This window comes from Lissotriton helveticus, chromosome 2_1, assembly GCF_964261635.1.
Source record: "Lissotriton helveticus chromosome 2_1, aLisHel1.1, whole genome shotgun sequence".
NCBI lineage: Eukaryota > Metazoa > Chordata > Amphibia > Caudata > Salamandridae > Lissotriton > Lissotriton helveticus.
In genome coordinates this window covers 316,220,268-316,241,785 of record NC_136059.1, presented here as the reverse complement: position 1 = coordinate 316,241,785, position 21,518 = coordinate 316,220,268, and the positions used below count along the sequence as shown (strand labels likewise).

At 44.4% G+C, this 21,518-nt stretch overlaps 1 protein-coding gene across 2 annotated transcripts in view; it reads left to right on the top strand.

The window, feature by feature from the left end:
- Positions 1-21,518, top strand: part of MTMR12 (myotubularin related protein 12) — an 813,877-nt gene that overhangs the window by 329,811 nt on the left and 462,548 nt on the right. For both annotated transcript variants that reach the window (XM_078674902.1, XM_078674903.1), the window contains exon 3: positions 13,776-13,915. In XM_078674902.1, coding sequence (XP_078531028.1) covers positions 13,776-13,915 — 140 coding nt within the window. The remainder of the gene's footprint in view (positions 1-13,775; positions 13,916-21,518) is intronic.

Below are 21,518 nucleotides of genomic sequence, written 5' to 3'. Positions count from 1 at the left end.
AAAAGAGAACAGTGTATTTAAGAAATCTGATTCTAATGGCCAGTGTAGTGGGTGTAAATGTCCAACCAGAATTTGCTGGGAAGAGGTGGAGATGGAGGGGCTTGAACAGAGAAGTTCTCATTTTGGTTTGAGTCGAACGGACACTGATCCAGGTTTTCATCTTACTAGCCACTTCCTGTGATAGTTGGTTTTGATCACGTTGTGCTCTATAACTAGAGGTCATACCCATTTATTTACTCAGCATGTTTGCAGTAAAGCAGATTCTCTCGTCCTGCTCCATAGGCCATATTAATGGAAAATCTAAATACAAAATTCCCATCAGACCTATCTGTACTTTCAAATTTTACCAAAACTGTTCTCATCTCCCGCCCATCAGATTCATAGAGGTATAGCGGAACGATGTTTAACAAGAGAGAGAGCACAAACCGACATGATCAGGGAACATCATTTGACAAAATTCCTTCAACATCTATGTCATCTAACACTGCCCATTTCTTGAGTGGCTAGCCGCTGTTGCAAAAAGTTACTGTTCATCTATAGTAGACATCCTCCGTTTAGCTGGCATTAATATGCCTGCCTTTATTCCAAACTAGCAGCCCGTCCCGACGTTGTCCGGGAAGGCTTTGCGAGGTGAAAGGTACTCACCAGCATCGCGCACCCTGGACACGGGCACTCCAGCAGCATTTTTGCATCCCTGGCCATGTGGATGTCGACGCGCCTCTACGCCCTTACGCCATCGGCCACACGCCTCCGCACAAGTGTTAGGGTCCGGCACCCCCCCCGCCATGTATTTGCAAACATACTTCCCTCGATGTGCTGCGCGGGGCTGACAGGCTGTGTGAGTTAGCTCTTGAGTTCGGCCACACGCCTCACGGTGTCGGTTCCGCTTCCGCGCTCCTGTCCGCTCCTCCCAACGGTCCTGTCCGCTCTTACCTCTGGGCAGGTCTCATGTAGCCTCTACGCCCTGACACCATTGGCCACACGCCTCCGTCGGATGTTTGTTCCGCGCTCCTGGCCTCGTTGTATACAGACACCCATGACGCCAAACGCCGCGTTTACCTAACGCCACGCCCAGGAGAAGTGTGGCTCAAATGGTTAGAGCTGCAGACCCTGATGCAGAGGTCTGGCCCGGGACCAGGGTTCAATACCCGCCTTGGCGGGTCTTGGGCTCAATTTCCTCGGACCTGTTATTTCTCGCCTCGGTGCCTATTCTAATCATGGGTCCCACTCTGCGACTCTGGGCCTCTCACCATCCTCCTCTCACCATCCTCCCTCTGGCTACTCCGATACCATCAGATCTAGGGCTAAGGGAGTAGAAGGCATTTTGGTTAATGCCCGCTCCCTTGTTAAAAACAAGATAATGTTTAGGGAGATGGTCTTAGATAGAAAGCCTGCCCTTGTATTTGTTACCGAAACATGGGCCAAAGATACGTCTGGTCCCGATCTAATTGAAGCAGTCCCTGAAGGGTACTGCCTGGCTAGACTTGACAGACAGGGTCGAGTGGGAGGGGGCATAGCGATTCTTCACAAAGACCACTTGCAATGTCATACTGTACCTATTCTTGATTTCCCGGATTGCTTCCAAGCCCTCTACTTCACAATAAAGGAAGCACAGTGCCCCTTCCTCAATGGAATTTTATTATATCGACCACCAGGCCCACGGGCTGGGTTTACTTCCAATTTTCTTCATGCCCTGGAACCATACTTTGGGCGAGAGAATTTTTCCATTCTGGGTGATTTTAACTACCACTTAGAACGGCATGAAGCTTCTGATACTTCAAGTCTCATTGAGGCTCTGGCGTCCTGTGGATTTACGCAGTTAGTCAGCGGGGCCACTCATCGGGCAGGTCATACGTTAGATGGCATTTTTTCTAATGACCATCGCTTAACCACCAAAGACCCGGTGCATCTATCCTGGTCCGATCACCTTGCAGTTCCTTTTCATTTGGAGTATTACAGGGAGGATGGAAACAAAAAAGGGAATCACATAAAGGAAATGGCTAGAAACTTCAGGAACATCCATAGCCACTCCTTCGTACCATGGGCTGCCAGCCTCTCTACTATGGGTATGGACAGTGTACACACCGCAGTCGGCCATTTTGAACAGGTTATCACGGAGGGCATGAATGAATTGGCCCCAACACAGACCCGCCGTCGAGCCAGAAAGAGACCATCTGCCCCATGGTTCTCAGATTCTCTCAGGCTCCTCAGGCAAGAAGTGAGAAGGAAGGGGAGGCTCTGGCATTCTAGCTGGGACCCTAAGAATAAAGAAGCTCACAAACTCCTTATCAGGAAATATAAGGCTGAGATCGTGCAGGCTAAACAAGACTACTTTGTAACCCTGACAACCTCGCTCTCCTCACCGAAGGAGCTTTTCAAAATCGTAGATTCTTTAATCAATCTACAAGTCCCTGACCCTGTCGTACCTTCGCAGGATTTATGTGATAGGATTGCCTCTTTTTTCCACACTAAAATACAGGATATCCACCTAGCTCTTGAGAAACAAAGAGCCTGTATTAGTGTGTCTACTGTCTTGGCTGAGACGAATATGTTTACCACCGACGTCTCCCCATTGGGCACTTTGGACTCCTTTCCACCTCTGACTCTGCAAGATCTAGAAATCTTGACTGATAAGATCAAATCCGGTTCCCCCCTGGATACTTGCCCACTGAAAATCATCAAGCAGTGTAGGGAGACCCTCTTACCACCGCTGCTAGAAATAATGAATCTAGCTATAAGAAACGGTGTCTTCCCCTCGGAGTGGAAGAAGGCAGTAGTTAAACCTCTGCTAAAGAAAGCCTCCCTTGATCCGGAGGTCCTAAAAAACTTCCGCCCAATCTCGTTGCTTCCCGCCCCTGCGAAGATGCTTGAGGTACATCTCAACAAGCACCTCGCGGCCTTTGTGGAATGCTCGGGCTGCTTGGATTCTTCCCAGCATGGATTTAGGAGGGAACATAGTACCGAGTCGGCCCTCACCGTCGTGCTTGATAACATCCGCACGACAGTGGATGGGGGCCAGACGACCTTCCTGGTCTTGTTGGATCTAACTGCGGCCTTCGATACCCTCTCCCCCTCAGTACTTACATCTCGTCTGAGGGATGTGGGGGTGAGCGGCGCAACTCTAGATCTATTGACCTCTTTCCTAGCTGGGAGGGAACAAAGAGTCAAATTGGGTGAGTTTCTATCTCCATCCCGATCTGTACTATGTGGGGTCCCTCAAGGGTCGGCTCTTAGTCCGACCCTATTTAACATCTACGTGACCCCACTGGCCAGACTAATAAGAACTTTCGGGATGGAGGTAGTCTCTTATGCCGATGACACCCAAATACTCGTCTCTCTCTCCCATTCAGATGCGCAGACCGCCTCCAAGTTTAGATCTTGTATAGAGGCGGTTGGTCACTGGATGATTCAGAACTCTCTTAAACTGAATGGGGAGAAGACTGAGGTGATGGTGTTTGGAGGGAACGAAAACATCTGGTCAGCCAGTTGGTGGCCTGACTCGCTTGGAGTGTGCCCTTCCCCCACAACATCTGCTAAAAATCTTGGGGTGATGATAGATCCTGCCCTGGATATGGGCAGACAGGTGAGTAGAACCATCTCCACCTGTTGGGGCTTAATCCATACCCTGCGAAGGATCAGGAAATACCTTTCATTACAGTCCAGAAAACAAGTAGCTGTCGCACTCATTGGCTCTCGCCTAGACTACTGAAATGCGCTGTATGCGGGGCTAAACAGGAGCCTCCTGCAGCGCTTACAGGTGGTTCAGAATGCCACAGCCAGATTTGTTCTGGATGTTCCCAGACGCAGCTCGGCCACGTTGGCCAGGAAAACGTTGCACTGGCTTCCGGTAGAATACCGAGTACGGTTCAAAGTCCTGTCCATGACATACAGAGCCATCACTAAAAACAGTGACTCGGGAGTGGGCTCCATCATCTCCCACTATACTCCTGGAAGGAACTTGCGTTCCTCCGGGAAACTGCTTTTGTCTGCTCCTCGCATACGAAGAGCCAAAAGGGGTGGTAGGGCCTTTTCCACCCTAGCTCCCAAGTGGTGGAATGATCTCCCTCTGGAACTTAGGTCCCTGCCTTCGTTACAGACATTCCGTAGTGCCCTTAAAACTCGCCTCTTCTTGCAGGCCTATGTGTAAGGATGAATGGTTCAACTTTCTGATTTTATTGTTAGGCGCCTTGATACCTGCGGGTTATTGTTTTTGCGCATTATAAATTTTTATCAATCAATCAATCAATGGGCAATAGCTTGCTTAATCTCCTCAACAGCCCCAAAAGCGCTGGGATGCCTGGTTTCACCCTGGGGGTGCCCAGGAGTGGACACTCACAGGGAAAACCAGGAAGGGTTCCTAAGCGGTATACGGACAGCGCCGGGACACTACCCCAGGGAAGTAGCTGTGTGCTCTATAAATACGGGTATATTTACATTTACATTTACACGCCATTGCGCGTCTCGCAAGCCGCGATCAAATCACTGTATGCATACGCCCATGCCCCAACGGACTACTTTTCCTCTAACGTTCTTCCCCCCCCTAATGTATATGGTGTGGTGCTCTATAGCCTATGTCCATCTCCTGGACCTCCCCTTTCCAACGCTGTATTGGGTGTTGTGATTGGTGGTGTACTTCTGGAGTTTACCCGCCCCAAAGGTTCACAGTTCTCGCTTTATAATAGTAGTATAGATAAAGGGGAAGGGGTTTTCTAAGAATTGCGATAGGGAAGGAGAAACAGAAGACTGAGAGCAGGGCAGAGTCCCAGAGCGGTGGCACTGGTGAGAATTAAGTGCTCCTTGGCTTATATTGGCCACAGTTTAAAATAGTTGTGTTGAAGTCCATTTCATCACAGTCTCAGCAGGGTTTTTAGAAACAGGCACATGCAGTGAGAGTCAAGTTTATTCACTCGCCAAAGCAGCTCTCCTCTCTGCATGACTATTCTGCCTGAATCCCTGGTATAGCGCCTAAGTGTAAACTGAGCTCCTCTAAACGCTGACAGTTTCTGAAAGATGCATCGGCTGATGGCAAACACATATACAGTGATGTGCCCAAGAGCACATAATTCATTCAAGTAGGGAAGCCAGGATTTAATTGTGAGCCTCTTGGTTGTGAACTTTGTAAATGTAATCATTAACCCACCTCTCCCCAGTAAATACATTCTGTTCCATAGCTCGCCTTTTTGAACCACAACTGTAAACATCCGGGTTCCTTCCTTAATTGAAACTATTACGCTATTTCGGAGCACGATGCAGTGTTGGCAGACTGTAGTCCCGCAGCACGCGGCTGTAAAGCGCATTAGTCCTTTGAACACAGACGTGGCAAGGCCGGTATTCACACTCTGGTCCCAGAGAACTGGTTTTTTCATTGATCAGCAGATACGTGATAAATGAATGCAACTATAGCGCGCGACTACCCAGAGAAAGGGAAGGATGCCCGGGCGCTTAACAGGAGGCCGCTGTTGGTTTCGCGCTCCTGGCCGCGTTGTATACAGACACCCATGACGCCAAACGCCGCGTTTACCTAACGCCACGCCCACACGCCATTGCGCCTCTCGGAAGCCACGATTAAATCACTGTATGCATACGCCCATGCCCCAACGGACTACTTTTCCCCTGACGTTCTTTCCCCTCCCCTAATGTATATGGTGTGGTGCTCTATAGCCTATGTCCATCTCCTGGACCTCCCCTTTCCAACGCTGTATTGGGTGTTGTGATTGGTGGTGTACTTCTGGAGTTTACCCGCCTCAAAGGTACAAAGTTCTCGCTTTATAATAGTAGTATAGATTTTCTGCATTCCTTCTGAAGCTTACCAGATCATCTTTTAAGTGTTTCCTCTAGAAATAAATGTATCCTTTGACAACTTGCCCTTCGTTCTCTCTGCTCATTAAAGCATATCTCTTGTGCTTGCGGTTGAACTGAATGGCTGGTCCCCCACTTGTTCATGTTGCAGAAAATAGATGCCCATGAGTTTTTGCAGTCTCATGTTCAGAGGTCTTCATCTTCTGCTCATATTAGACTCCTCAGCAATATACTAATGACTGCTTTAAGCGTATTCTCACTAACATGCGTCGCCAGTTGTTTCTTTGTCATTGTTCTGCTCCTGAAGCGTATTCCTTTTAGCTCTTCAAATTGCAAGTTGGTATCAATTATGTTTTATCTGCCATTTAAGTATCAAACTTGCTTTACAACATATGTTCCTGTTTTCTTTAATTTCTGCAAACGCTCTTATACTTGTCAAGAATGGTGAAAAGATGCCGAGGGAGTATAATTTATCAGTATTTATGTTGTCCTCTGGGAGGTAAAAGAAGGATGACCTATAGATGTTGATGTTGACCTATAGATGTTGGGTCTTTTTATGTGTGATGTGACCTTTTTTGTTGCTAGATAGACTCAGCAGTATTTGTGTCCTCATTACTCTGCTCAGTTGTTTAGAAATACAGTATATTAATAGAATCTAGGCAATCATTTGCGTTGTACCGGTCTCAACTTTAGAAAAGTCTTTGCACGCTAGACCAGTTGTTGTCCATGAAAAATTATCCTGTGCCCTCCTGCTGTCTTGAATGCTACTTCCATTTTTGCACTAGATCACCACTTTTGACACCAGTTCCATTGTCTTTCTCACAACATGGAATGCTCCTTTCAATCCACAACTAGCGATAAAACCTCAGCTCTCCATTAACTGCGTTTTCCTATAATTTCACTGCAATGCTCCTTCTCCATGTCAATATTCCAAAATACAAGTCTCTGAGCAGCTACCTATTCCATCCGATTCAACCACTTGAATCAGCGATTCCCCCCATCCGGTAAGTCAATTTAGGGGTAGCCAATAAGCTAGATCTTTTGAAGGGATCTTCTTTGCCACTGATCATTGCCTCCCTAACCTCTAAACGTTATCAGACATCCTCTCTTGTCTTCTAAATTCATGACGAACCGGATATCAGAATTAAAGTGTACAACTTTACTGGTAATTTAGTCCCAAAACCTCTCAAACTTCATTTTCGTATTAAACACTCATACCACGTCCATGCATGCTCAAGACCATCAGAGAAAGAAACAAGCATTAGAAATGCAATCGGGCTCGGATTTATTTGAGTTTGAGCTAATGGCATTGTAAATGCCAATGTCTTTTTGCCATGTGTTATGGAGTGTGTGCATGTGGTGTGTAGTGGAAGTATGTTGGTTGAATTGTAATTTTACCAATGGTGGCATGCTGTGCTTTATATGAATATGTTTAAAAGTAAAGTGTACCATACTGCGATTGCTTGGTGGAAAAGTGCACTGCCGGCTGGAGGTGTGTGTGCCTGGTGGAAGGGTGCACTGACGGCTGGTGGGTGTGTGCTTGGTAAAAGCGTGCACAGATGGATGATGGTTGTTGGTGTTTGTGCATGGTGAAAGCATTCATTGACGGCTGGGGGTGTGTTGTTGTGTGTGTTGTTTTCTGTGTGCTGGTGTGAGTGTGTGGTGGTGAGTCTGTGGGGGTGAGCCTGGGGAGTGAGTGTGGTGGTGAGTGTGTTGAGTGGTGACAAGTGTGTGGTGTTGAGAGACTGAGGTGTGTGGTTTGTGTGTGCGTTATGTGTGTGTGGTGTATGTGTGTGTGGTGTTTTCTGTACACTCACACACTGCCCCTACACATTCACACACTGCTCACCCGCACACTCCCAATGTCACCCTGCATAGTCACACACTGTTTACCCTGCACACTCATTCTGCACACTCACACAATGTGCACCCTGACACACTGTCTCTGCAGTCACTCTGCACTCACTGTCACTCTGCACTCACTGTCACTCTGCACTCACTGTCACTCTGCACTCACTGTCACTCTGCACTCACTGTCACTCTGCACTCACTGTCACTCTGCACTCACTGTCACTCTGCACTCACTGTCACTCTGCACTCACTGTCACTCTGCACTCACTGTCACTCTGCACTCACTGTCACTCTGCACTCACTGTCACTCTGCACTCACTGTCACTCTGCACTCACTGTCACTCTGCACTCACTGTCACTCTGCACTCACTGTCACTCTGCTGTCACTCTGCACTCACTGTCACTCTGCACTCACTGTCACTCTGCACTCACTGTCACTCTGCACTCTACAGTCACTCTGCACTCACTGTCACTCTGCACTCACTGTCACCCTGCACTCACTGTCACCCTGCACTCTACTGTCACTCTGCACTCACTGTCACCCTGCACTCACTGTCACCCTGCACTCACTGTCACCCTGCACTCACTGTCACCCTGCACTCACTGTCACCCTGCACTCACTGTCACCCTGCACTCACTGTCACCCTGCACTCACTGTCACTCTGCACTCACTGTCACTCTGCACTCACTGTCACTCTGCACTCACTGTCACTCTGCACTCACTCTGCACTCACTGTGCACTCACTCTGCACTCACTCTGCACTCACTCTGCACTCACTCTGCACTCACTCTGCACTCACTCTGCACTCACTCTGCACTCACTCTGCACTCACTCTGCACTCACTCTGCACTCACTCTGCACTCACTGTCACTCTGCACTCAGTCTGCACTCACTGTCACTCTGCACTCAGTCTGCACTCACTGTCACTCTGCACTCACTGCCACTCTTCACTCTCAAACTGCACTCTCAAACTGCACTCTCAAACTGCACTCTCAAACTGCACTCTCAAACTGCACTCTCAATCTGCACTCTCAATCTGCACTCTCAAACTGCACTCTCAATCTGCACTCTCAATCTGCACTCTCAATCTGCACTCTCAATCTGCACTCTCAATCTGCACTCTCAATCTGCACTCTCAATCTGCACTCTCAATCTGCACTCTCAATCTGCACTCTCAATCTGCACTCTCAATCTGCACTCTCAATCTGCACTCTCAATCTGCACTCTCAATCTGCACTCTCAATCTGCACTCTCAAACTGCACTCTCAAACTGCACTCTCAAACTGCACTCTGCACTCTGCATCTGCACTCTGCACTCTGCATCTGCACTCTCAATCTGCACTCTCAAACTGCACTCTCAATCTGCACTCTCAACTCTCATACTGCACTCTCATACTGCACTCTCATACTGCACTCTCATACTGCACTCTCATACTGCACTCTCATACTGCACTCTCAAACTGCACTCTCAAACTGCACTCTATAACTGCACTCTATAACTGCACTCTATAACTGCACTCTCAACTCTATAACTGCACTCTCAACTCTATAACTGCACTCTCAACTCTATAACTGCACTCTCAACTCTCAAACTGCACTCTCAATCTGCACTCTGCACTCTGCACTCTCAAACTGCACTCTCAATCTGCACTCTCAAAGTGCACTCTCAAACTGCACTCTCAACTCTCAAACTGCACTCACAACTCTCATGCTGCACTCTGAAACTGCACTCTCAACTTTTAAACTGCACTCTCAACTCTCAAACTGCACTCTCAACTCTCAATGTGCACTCTCAACGTGCACTCTCAACTCTCAATCTGCACTCTGCACTCTCAAACTGCACTCTCAAACTGCACTCTCAAACTGCACTCTCAAACTGCACTCTCAATCTGCACTCTCAATCTGCACTCTCAAACTGCACTCTCAAACTGCACTCTCAAACTGCACTCTCAAACTGCACTCTCAAACTGCACTCTCAAACTGCACTCTCAAACTGCACTCTCAAACTGCACTCTCAAACTGCACTCTCAAACTGCACTCTCAAACTGCACTCTGATTCTGCACTCTCAAACTGCACTCTGCACTCTCAATCTGCACTCTCAAATCTCAAACTGCACTCTCAAACTGCAGTCTCAACTCTCAAACTGCACTCTGCACTCTCAAACTGCACTCTGCACTCTCAAACTGCACTCTGATTCTGCACTCTGATTCTGCACTCTGATTCTGCACTCTGATTCTGCACTCTGATTCTGCACTCTGATTCTGCACTCTCAAACTGCACTCTGATTCTGCACTCTCAAACTGCACTCTCAAACTGCACTCTCAAACTGCACTCTCAAACTGCACTCTCAAACTGCACTCTGCACTGCCCGTAGTCCCATCACACGCAGGCGGCTATGGAAGCCCGAAAACAAATGGAAGTGCACTAGCTGGTAAAACAGTCCTGAGGGTTAATGCTCCTGCTGCTGAGGTATGGGTGTAGCCTGCAGGTCTCAGGGAAGAATCCAACGGACAAACCTAGGTGAGCGACTGTACATTCTCTAAGCTCCGTGTTTAATTTGCAGATCACACCCTCGTATCCGGGTAAGATAGCTCAGTTGGTTAATGTTGCTGCAATCTTTGTATATTCACGAGGCAACAGGGTTGAACGCTGGTCGAGTACATCAGTGAGTTAATGGTTCTTCAGCCAGTGTCTCCTTCTGCCCATGGTTTCTATATTGGTTGTGTCTGTGTGCAACTGGTGCTGGAATCTGTGTATTCTACCAAGTGCCGGGGCAGGACGTTCCGAGCTTCGCCGATACAGATGAGGGAGGGGGCCGTGGGCCCCCGTGTCTTGCTGTCTCAGCGCCGGATGAGTGAGGCTAATGAAGCCCTTTCCCGGCCTGGCATTCAGCAGCTGCGCGCTGAGCGCTGCTGAATGGTGAACGCTCCCGGCCATCTGGATTCACTTACGGAGGCACCCTGACAGCTCCTAATTATAATTAATGTACTTCTGTGCGCGCACACGCACAAAAAATGCCAAACATGGCGGACGAAAACTACATTTAGCCTATCACGTCAAGGCTATTAAAAAGACACCACAGCGAAGACGAATCACTGGCCACATGACATAACACACTAAGGAATGTGTCTGGCCAAAGCCCTAGAGATACTTTTTTTTCTCTTTAACATTAGGAGCTCGAAACTCCACCCACTTCGTGGGCGTAGGCCGAGCCCTAAAAATGGGTGTTGTTTTCTTATAATGGCCACATAGTTCAAGCTCAAGTTCAGGAATTTGTATAGCGCACTACTCACCCAGAGGGTCTCAAGGCGCTTGTGGGAGGGTGGGTGCTTTACTTATCGAATAGCCAGGTTTTTAGCTGTTTTCTGAAGGAGAGGTGGTTCTGTGTAAGATACATAGGATTTGTGCTTCATTGAAGCATTTGTGTTACTAATCCCTTTAGATGGTTCATCATCTATCATACTCGGGCAACCTTTCCTGTGTCAAGCAGAAATTGACTAATCTCTTTTTCGTATTCTTCTTATATCCTGTTTCGCCATTATTTTGAGCTATTTAATATCCATGTGCAAAATGCTGTTTATGTCTCACTACTTAAAAATAGTGCTGCCTTGTATGGTTTTCACATTATCTCTCTATTACAACATAGTCAAGAAACTGTATCTCATTTTCATTGCTGCTACTAATACAGCTCGGCATAATGGAAATGGTCTATTTCGGTTTGTGTTGTTTCCATTTAGTATCTCAATTCTACTCTCCCAGTCATCTATTTTAATTTCTTTAATTTTATTCTCATCAATGTTGGGATTTAAGACCCGCTTTCCAACTTTGATTGCTTCTATTGCTCAGACCTGCCCGGATATTGTACTCTTCTCACCAGGTACTTCTATCCTTTTCAGCGTCATATCCTCAGATTTCAGTACTACTTATTCCCAGAAAACATTTAAACTGTGGAAACCTAAGCCTAGGCTTAAAATCACACTTTCCCATGCCACTGTACTTTTTTTCAGATGGAGTACCTTTGATAGATTTTTTCCATTGACATTCATGTCTTTGCTAGCTAGAGTGTATTAGCCAAAATAAAACCACATCTACCCTGTCATTGTTCCCCTGTCACTGCATTTCTTCTTTTGCATGAAGTCTAGCTGGAATTTGTAATCTCATTTTTTTCAGGTCGCTAATCCTAGTCTCTTTCCTCCCTCCTCCCTCACCCCTCCCAAAATATGTTTTTGCCTTCCCCTTAACAAGATCTTTCACTTCCACTTTCATTTTTAACCCAGAAATGTGAAACCTGTTTTACTAACAAAATGAATTTCATGGCAGCCTTGTTCCCCAGCCGGCCTTCATCAACTAAATGTTGTGTACCTCGATACCTATGTTTTATCTCTATTTTTGCTTCCCCATAAAATGTTGCAAGTCAATAGTGCTGCATTATTTCACACTTGTTTTATTGCACACTTTAAGGCAAGCACAGAATAGTTAAGAGAGTTTAGTCATTTTCCGTTTTCTTCCTGCTTTTGTTCAACAAAATTGCTGTCCTATGTTAAATTAAGAGTGTCTCTTAGGACATTTAACTTAATTCTGTGCTATAACTTTATTCATCATGCATAACATCAAAATTCATTTATTTCTTTTAGTTATTTTTTCGGTTGTTGATTTGGATGAGCAAGTCCATCCTATCATGTACTTGTCTCTTCTATATTGGTCTTAAGTCTTTCCTTGACATATTTCATCAAAACACGTTTTTAGGGTTTGCTTCAGACAGCACTTGCACTGTCAGTTGGGGAAATCTCTTGTAGACTAATAGCTTAAAGGCAGTTTAGAACCTGCTCATTACTAACCATTGGTTGGCTTGTATGTCACTCTTGCTTTCTACTGGCCAGGAGCTTCCCCCTGGTCTTTGAGTTTCTGTCCCTGCAAAAGAGCATGGACCAACTACATTTTCCCGTCTGCAGCCCCAGTGTCCTTCCACTAGCCGCACACTTACCAAGGTACTTCTTTTTTACCTTTAGACATGCAGTCTCTAGGAGTTTACCGCTCTGCAGTCCATCAGCCCGCACCTGCTGTCCATGCTTTTCCTGACTCCCTCTGGCAGTCCATAGTCTTCCCCAAACCTCCCCCCTTGTGTTGCTTGACCACTCTCCCCTGTCGTCCCTTTTCTTTGTGCCGTTCCACCCTCCTGCTAACTTTCCTCATCTTCCGCCAGTTCCCTCCCCCACCCCCTCCTCATCTTCTGCCAGTTCCCTGCTCCATCTCCCTTCGTGTTGCTTGCCTGTCCCGCCCTATTCACCTTCTGCTGTCCAACCCTTGCCTCCTCTTGCCCTCCTGTCTGCCATAGAAAGAAAACATTAACAAAGCCAAATATCTCTCAGAGCTTTTTGACTTTAATGTTTTTAGAGATGTTGCACATCAGCGCGGGATGCTGTGCAGCATGGCATAAAGTAAACCAAAAAATAGCACAATGGCGCGGTCAGCCCATGCTACTGTGCAACCTTTATTTTTAAAAAAATGGCCACGTCAATGTGTCTCACATAGGTTAAACCTATTGGATTTGGCAATGCTAGTCATCTATAAGTTTTGTGATCGTTCTCAAACTCCCACCTTATCTTTGGGTTTTGATTACTGATCTCAGCCCTTTTGAAATGATCGATCTTCTTAGTTAAGTATTATCGGTTTCACCAACCCATTTCTCCTTCTAGGGTTTGCACTGTTTCTCTGCTTGCTCTCAATCTTTGGAATGCCATTTAGTTGTATTTTTGCATGTCTTTTTTTGTCTTGGTTGTCTCTTAGCACTAAGATTCCCATCTAGACTCCATGTAAATGAAGATTTTCAAATTGGGTTTTCGCAATGTTGAAACTAAACTTGTATCATATTTGACATAGAGAGCAGTTACATAAAAGCACTATACAATGATTACAGTTATTCCCACATGTATATATTCCACACATAGTGAGCTACTAATATACCTAGAATTCACTATTTCACATAATTATCTGTTTTCGCTCATTGAGATAAGTGATCAAAACACTATTGTCCCATTTCATGACATTTTATGAACACTTAATGCAAAGGATGAGTGACATATTTATTGACAGTGAAACGTTTATTTATTTATTTTTATTTAGGTGAACAGCTCCTCTGTGAGGCTAATACAGTCTTGAAGTGTACACAAGATGAAAGTTCCCAGCGTGGCATCTTTGGGAGATTGATTTGCACTAACTTTAAAGTTGCTTTCCTAACGGATGACCCAAAGGCCAAGGAGAATGTAGGTGGAAATGTTTCTAAATGGTATATTTTATACAATCTTATGTTGTTATTGTAGTCAGTAAATGCCTCCCTATTCACAGATTCTAGTTTGACTTCAAAGTACAAAGCATTTTGTTCCAAACAAGTTCACTATGTTATTATGGGGGAAGGAGTGCGAGAGAGAAAAATGGACACAGTTTGTCGTGTGTGTGTCTGTGTGTGTGTGTGTGCGTCTGTGTGTGTCTGTGTGTGTCTGTGTGTGTCTGTGTGTGTCTGTGTGTGTCTGTGTGTGTCTGTGTGTGTCTGTGTGTGTGTTGTGTGTGTGTGTGTGTGTGTGTTGTGTGCCGGCGTGTGTGTGTCTGTGTCTGTGTGTGTCTATGTGTCTGTGTGTGTGTGTGTGTCTGTCGCTGTGTGTGTGTCCGTGTCCAGGCTCTCTTTCTACATCAAGGCAGTACTATATTTCATTAAATCCTATAATGGTGCTGAGGTACAGAGCAAGCTCAGACTTCCTACAAAGTGCTCCAGATCTCCTTGAGAGAAGCTTATCTTTTTTCTGTATTTATGTATATAGGGGGAGGGAATGGTTCTGTGTCTAATTCTGATTCTGCTGAGAGTCATTCTGATGTTTCCATTCGTTCTTCAGAGAAGTAATGCTATCACCACCATTTCTGGAAGTACCTACCTTAAAGGTTTTTTTTTACCATCTGGACACGTTTCTTAGGGCTTATTGCGGACCTTACACTTGATATGAAAAATTTCATCATTGAGGAACTTGACCATCCAATACATTCTCTGCCTGATGGTCTGTACCTGACACTGAGAGGTTCTTCTGCTGCAGAAAGAAGAAGAGACTCGCAGATTGGATTTGCACTCTAGAAGGACTGAAAAATTGTACCAGACCTCTCAGGTCTCTTGAAAATTGGACAGTTATAAGATAACCCTAAAACTCTTGCTGTGAAATCAGATAGAGTAGTTACTCATACATTTATTTTGTACCACCGTTGCACATACTACACTCAGCATGTTCATAGATAGAGCTATGCTTTCAAAAAACCCAGTTTGACTCCTACTGTAAAACAAGAGAAGATGTTGGCCATCTTTGAGACTCCTCCACCTTGCTTACCCTCTCTTCCTTTCAGCCCAGCAAATGCGGTCATGATGTTCCTATGATTCACATCATATTGTCACATCATATTTTTTTCTCTTGTGGATCACATACAACGAAAGAGGTCCACAAAAAAATCAACTAAATCGTTCACTGCTACAAAAAGTGGGAATTTAGAAAGGGCTAGAGTTTTATTTTGCCTCAATACTGAGGCCAAATGCAGGCTCAAACTCTTATTGGTAGTGACAGCAATATCAACAGTAAAGACTATACTACCTGCTGAAGCAGAAACAACCGTCTAAATGCTAAGGAACATTCTTAAGCAATGGCTGTTGAGCGACCAGCAACTACCAAGCAATGGCTGCCTCTCTCCTAGTCCATATTCACTGACCCCCATAGATGGAAACATGAAATCACCTTCTCGATTGGTAGAATATCACAGAAAATGTATGGGAACTCAACAAAAACGTGCTCATCTGATTATTGCTCCAGCAGTGACAACGTCTACATCTTGACCAGCAGGTTCAAGAGGTGTGCCGGCTCCTGGACAAATGTCCAGTAAATAGAGAGCCCTTGTGTGAAGTGGAAAGGGATTTACTTTCCAGTAGGAAAGTGGGGTCTAAAACAAGAGCTCAGAACTAAGCTTCAAGATTAGAAAGAAATTGGTTAAGAAAGAAACTTTTTTAATTCCTCTAGTAAATGGAAGAGTTAACTTTAAGGACACTGAATGTAACTTCATGGTTAGTATTTTCAAATCCCCATTGCAAACAGCTCTGCAAAATATTGAAGTTCATTGTAAACAATTAAACCTCTGAACGTGTATCCTGCATTTTAGGCTGATATCTTGCAATGGCTATAAGAAACGGCCATGTCTCCACTTCTACTCCACTTCATCTTGGAAATCCTTTGATATGTGGGGCTCCAGATGTAGTGTAGTTCCTATTATCCCAATAGGCTCTGCGCATTGGAATAATACCTTCAATAGTATAGGCCTAGACCAGACGTTAACTAGGTCTTGTATTGTCGATATTAGACTTAAAGTTTTGGGTTTGCCAGCTAGCCCAGAGTTCACTAGAAACTTTCTCGAATAGGCAAGGAGGAGTTGAACCTCCCTGGATAGACAAGAAGGGATTTAGTTTCTGACAACCATAGAACATGACAACTTTGCTCTCCCCTAATCAAGAGTGTATCTCTAGAGTCGTGTGAACAAAAGGCAATTTATTTTACTCAGTCAGTACGTGCATTCTTAGTTTCACCAGATTGTAGAGAAAAGGAAGAGACGGGCGTGTTCAATAAAAGATGTTATTTATTGATCAGTCTCTTTTCTCGTACAAGAGAAATGTATCGATATTATCGCAATACTTATGGTTAAGTAAAGTGCATACAATAAAAGCAGAAGTATAAAATAATAATGTAAAAACATTTATATGGTTTCTAAGCCATATGGTGGTTTAAGATGGATAAAATAGATACATACATATAAACATTTGACTAATCGTACTCAACTGGTGCTTCTAACTATGCCTACCCCAGTGTACCTGACCTAAGCCTAATGCGTGGGCGGGAATAGAAAGTAGCAGTTTAAGTTAAGTTTGTTTTGCCAAGTGACTGACTCAAGAATTCTCTGCAAGGGGTTATTCAGTTCCGTACCTTGAATCTAGGATGGTTGACGGATGGTATCTCTCGTCTTTGGTCTCGATATTCCAGGCTGCCTGCAAGGGCTGCTTGGAAGCGCCGGAGCTGGATTTCTTGGCAGGAGAAAGCAGCGTCTCGCTCTCAGCGCGTCAGGAAGGCGGGGCTGCGCCAGCTGGGTCCGCTCTGTGTTGGGCTTCGGCAAGTCTGGCTGCTCCGATCTCGTCACCACCGCGTGTGTTTGCTTAAGGCAATATCGGTAATATTTATACCTGTAAGGTGCCGAGATTGACGTAAGGATGGACATAGATACGTCAATAAGGATGTCATACGAACTGGTCGTTAGCACATTCTTTTGCTGAAGTTCTCGGTGAAATCAAAACAATGGCCGCAGGGTTTTTCCCAGGTTGTCATAGGTTTGATTTGTTTTGAGAACTCCGTATGCCTTATCAGGGGCTGGAGGAATATTGCTTGCCTAATTAGATGGCAAGCGTTATGACCTAATCAGATAACGCGTTCCTGTGCCGTGGCTTAATCAGATAACGGTTTCTGCATCATGGGATGGCTGCTAGTTAATTGTTAACCAGAACAGGGTCAGGAATAGGGGGATCGATACAGAACCTATAGGAATACATCACACCCACTCCACGCTAACTATGGCCATATTTACGAATCTAGGCATAGTAAAACATACTGTAGAGTATCTTGTATACCTTACCACCCCAAAATACATATAATGCATTTCGAAATTATGTAATATAACAAAAAACAGTCACATGTATTATATGCACTCAAGCTGTAGAATAATGCTAAAGTAATCACGCATATGTATACATTATTACTAATTTGTATATGAGAATTACACATGAAATGGCTCTTAATACAGAAAAAAGGTTCGAGACCACTTCATCACAGAATAAAAATAATTATGAACATACCAGCGGGCAGCTAATGTCTATAAAGTTTCTAAAAAATAGAAATTTAGTTCTCTAAGAATAGTTCTTACTTTAAGCAGAAGAGAAGTGTCCCGAAACAATCGTAAAAATAGTTTGGGGCTGCTGAAAAAATTGCTGTCCGTGAACTGGAGGGGAAATTGTTCATGCTATTTTGTTATTAAAGTTGAAGGCCAAATTCAGAGTGTTGGGAACGCCGTGTGCTAGCTTGCTCAAAAGTCGTTATTTCTGCTCTGGTGAGAACATCATATCATTGAGACTGTCGAAAAAGCTGTGAACAGCTTCCTGTGAAAGTTCCACTAACTCGGGAAAAGATGTAACCATGCATTCGTGTGCATGATTGTCTCCATTGACGTTTTGATTAGTATTGCTGACAGAAGGTCGTACCTGATCGATGCTGCTTTCATCTTGAACTTCACTACCCCTCAATCGTAGTGGTGAAGTTTCCACGAATGCCGTCATCAGGATTGGCAGCCGTTGAGGGCAGCACAATGCATGAGCCGTTACCGGACCCAACAATGTTTCTGCATCCATTGGCGCATCTGATTGTAGCGTCAGACAGGTGTCCAACACACATTCTTCTCCGCACAGCAAGCACCTTAATACAGGTAAAACACATCGATGCCACATTGGTCGAAATGAAAGAAACCAAGTCATGTTTAGGTCTCTAAGCCGGGAAAGTCCCAGGATTTTTGATATCCGGTCCCGGTATCCAATGGCTCGGATTGTTTCTTCCCTTGTCGCAGGTGTTTTGTCTGTGACATGGTTTGCCATAACGAAATATAAGGACCAAGAATAGGATTCCTGCAATTAGTCCCAAAATGAGGGGAAGTCCGCCAAAAATCGAATGGACGAAGTCTGGAAAAATACCCAGTATGGCTTTGAATGGTGTTAATGCCATCGAAAATACGGTCTTAAATACATTTGAGACTCCACTGGTATCAGAAATATTTAAGATTTCATTCAGGATTTCTGCGAAATGTATGGGGGAATTAGTTGATAGCAATGAGTGAATCTCTGCAGTCGTCCTTGCGACTAGGAGATCATACGTTTCTTTTAATGACGTGAGCCTGGTCGGCGTCTGAAGAAGCACTGTTTTCATTCTGCTTAAAGTATCAATTCGAATAGAAGTAATTTTCAAGTTAGGCCGTGCCCTTGTCTCCCTGTCTGGAAAGGAGCTGGGGAACAATAAGCGTCCACAGCACATGACCTTCGCAGTCGTAGTTATGAGATAAGGAATCCCGGGCAGAAGACTACAACATCTGCGATCCACAATTAGAATGTAACTCCCGTTATAGAGTCTTTTAAAGAATGGTTCTATCTCTGTTGCAGGTGCGCATAGCTGGTGACATGAAAGGTTATTTGAGTTCCCTTCACAGGCTCCATGCAAACTAATTCCATTACACAGAAGTGTACCACTTAGTGACATCGCACAATTATTGCCACTAAGAAACACTTTCTGTCCTTTATTACTGACACATGCATGTGAATAGGGCAAGTTCCATGTTGTCTTAATGTACCCTTTTCCCAATTTTTCGTACATGCCAGCCTGTATATATTTTTGGCAGTATTGAAACCTGAAAGTAGATATTGGAATATTAATTATCCCATGTATTATCCATTCAATGACAGGTCGTTCTGACATTGTCAATGGTAATCTCTCGAGTTTCTCAATGCTCAGGATTGTATAATCAGCACCCTTCTGTGCCATACTGATTTGTTTATCAGTAAGGTTAAAGATATTGAATAGTGACGTTGTGTTGATTAAACGCCAAGGCACATAGCCTGAACGCAGATTTTGTAACGTCCAGCCAAGCTGTAAAATAGAACGCAATTGAGACTGACCGTGTTGTAACAACAGTAAGTCTTGCGATATTATGTCGATTGCTGAAGACAAAATGTTGTCCAATGAAAAGATTCTGGAGGACAGAGTCATTAACCCATTGTCCACTACAGAAAGTGATTTTTCCAAATTAATACGGTCAATTTCCCGTATACTTTCTGCTGTCTCAATTTGAGTTATCTTCCAGGCCTCGTTGTAAGCTGCATATATAGAGGCTGCTATGAAGCGTTTCTGACGCTGTTTGCGCGGTCCCATAATGAAATCACGCAAGTCAGCACCATCAGTAAGTAAAGTTAGGTGTTGCTTAATTTCTGTCAGTGTGGAAGTTTGTAGCCATTGGAGGCAGAGTTTGCCCACACTGTAGGTGGTAATGATCCCTGGGTGTTGTCTTTGGGAATATCTAGGGTCTGGCCTGGTCAATGTGAACCCCTGTATTTTGTTCAGGAATCTGTCTTGACAGTTATTAGTATCTGTGGGCCAGATCAACCATTGTTTCCAATCAGGATGTGTTCTGTTTTGGTTTAATACATAGTTTACGTCTATCTCTTCATCTGTAGAGCTATTGCTGTTCATAGTTGGCTTTGGAATAGACGGTTTATTTAAGTCTTTGATTTTGGCTAGGCCAAGACAGGTAGTTTGTTGAACAGTGTCATTCAAAAATATAATTTGTTCTGGGATCATGCAGGCTCTAAACAATGATTCTATACCTTGTACTTGCCATTCTTTTGTACCCCAAACACTTTTTACTTCAACATTTTTGTCCCAATAATCAAAACCAAATGTATTCATTTGTTCAAAAAACGAGTCCGACTATATCAATTTCGTGTTTGTAAGCATGGTTTTTGTTCCTGTCTTATTTGACAATTTGAAATAAAATGTTTCAGCATTACTTGTGTTGAACCCTGAAAAGTATGAATATTTGTCATAAAAGGTTCTTGAGCTTCCTTTTGGAGGGGTTGCACAATGTTCCCATTGATTATAATTTAAAACATTTCTAGGTTGTGCCGATTTATGTAAAAAATGGTTACCATAGTGGTTGTAACAGTACATACTATCATAATTAGACGAACCCTGCAAATAATCATGTTTGGTAAATTTAGCAGACATCACTAGGTCAGACATCATATCATTAATACCTTCAAAGTCCCAATCATCAGCAAATGAGCTTGGTTTTACAAAGTCACTCAACGAGATCTTGATTTGGTGTGGATATTTCAGGATTTCAACCGGACCATAAATTTCATAGTCAGTGTTGTCCCATGCTACCCCACCCGGTATAGGATTGGCTGTGAAGTTGACTGAAGAAAGTTCTCTTTTCTCGACGTGTGAAGACGTGTGTGGCTTGAGGAGCAAGTTGATTTTCTGGCTTGCTGTGTCCATCTTAGCATATTTTCCCTCAATGAAGCGTCCCAAGCATAGTATCATGATGAGCCAAAGTATGAGGATAAATGCACCAAAGGCCACCCAAAATTCGATCCATGGAGAAATCAGATAGGTTTCTTTCAGTTGTTTCAAAAGTTCCTTAGCTTTATCTTTAAAAGTTTTTGTTAATGGCTGTGTCTTTGATTCACTGAGGTCTTCAGAGGAATCATCGAAGTTTATGAAGTAGCCGGACGCTGTTCTGTCAATTGTTCCAATTGCTTCAGGATTACTGTTTCTTGCAGCTTCAGCATATTCATTTGTTACTTCATTGTACGTTGGTGTGTCTCTACTAAATGTTTTTATTTGGGTTTTTAGAGGTCTGAGTTCCAATGCATTGTTGCATAGTCCTTGTTGTTGTTCTGTAGGCGTTTCGAATGTGATTAGCCTCTTAGTTTGGACCTCTGTATTTGTAGCAAACCTTGGTGTTCTACTACTTATCGGGAGTCCACTTGGCCTACTGTTTGTTATCGGCCACATGATTGCGGTTTTACCAGGTCGATGGATACAACTCGGTTCTCCTTTTTACCAGCAAGCGGCGGTAGTACAACTGATCTTGTCCCGTTGATAGACAAGACAGGAACTGCTTTTCTGTAAGAAGGCCCAAATTCCTTCTTTACCGCGATCTTTTCTCTGACTAGATCCCCGACTTTTGGAATCTAGACAGGTC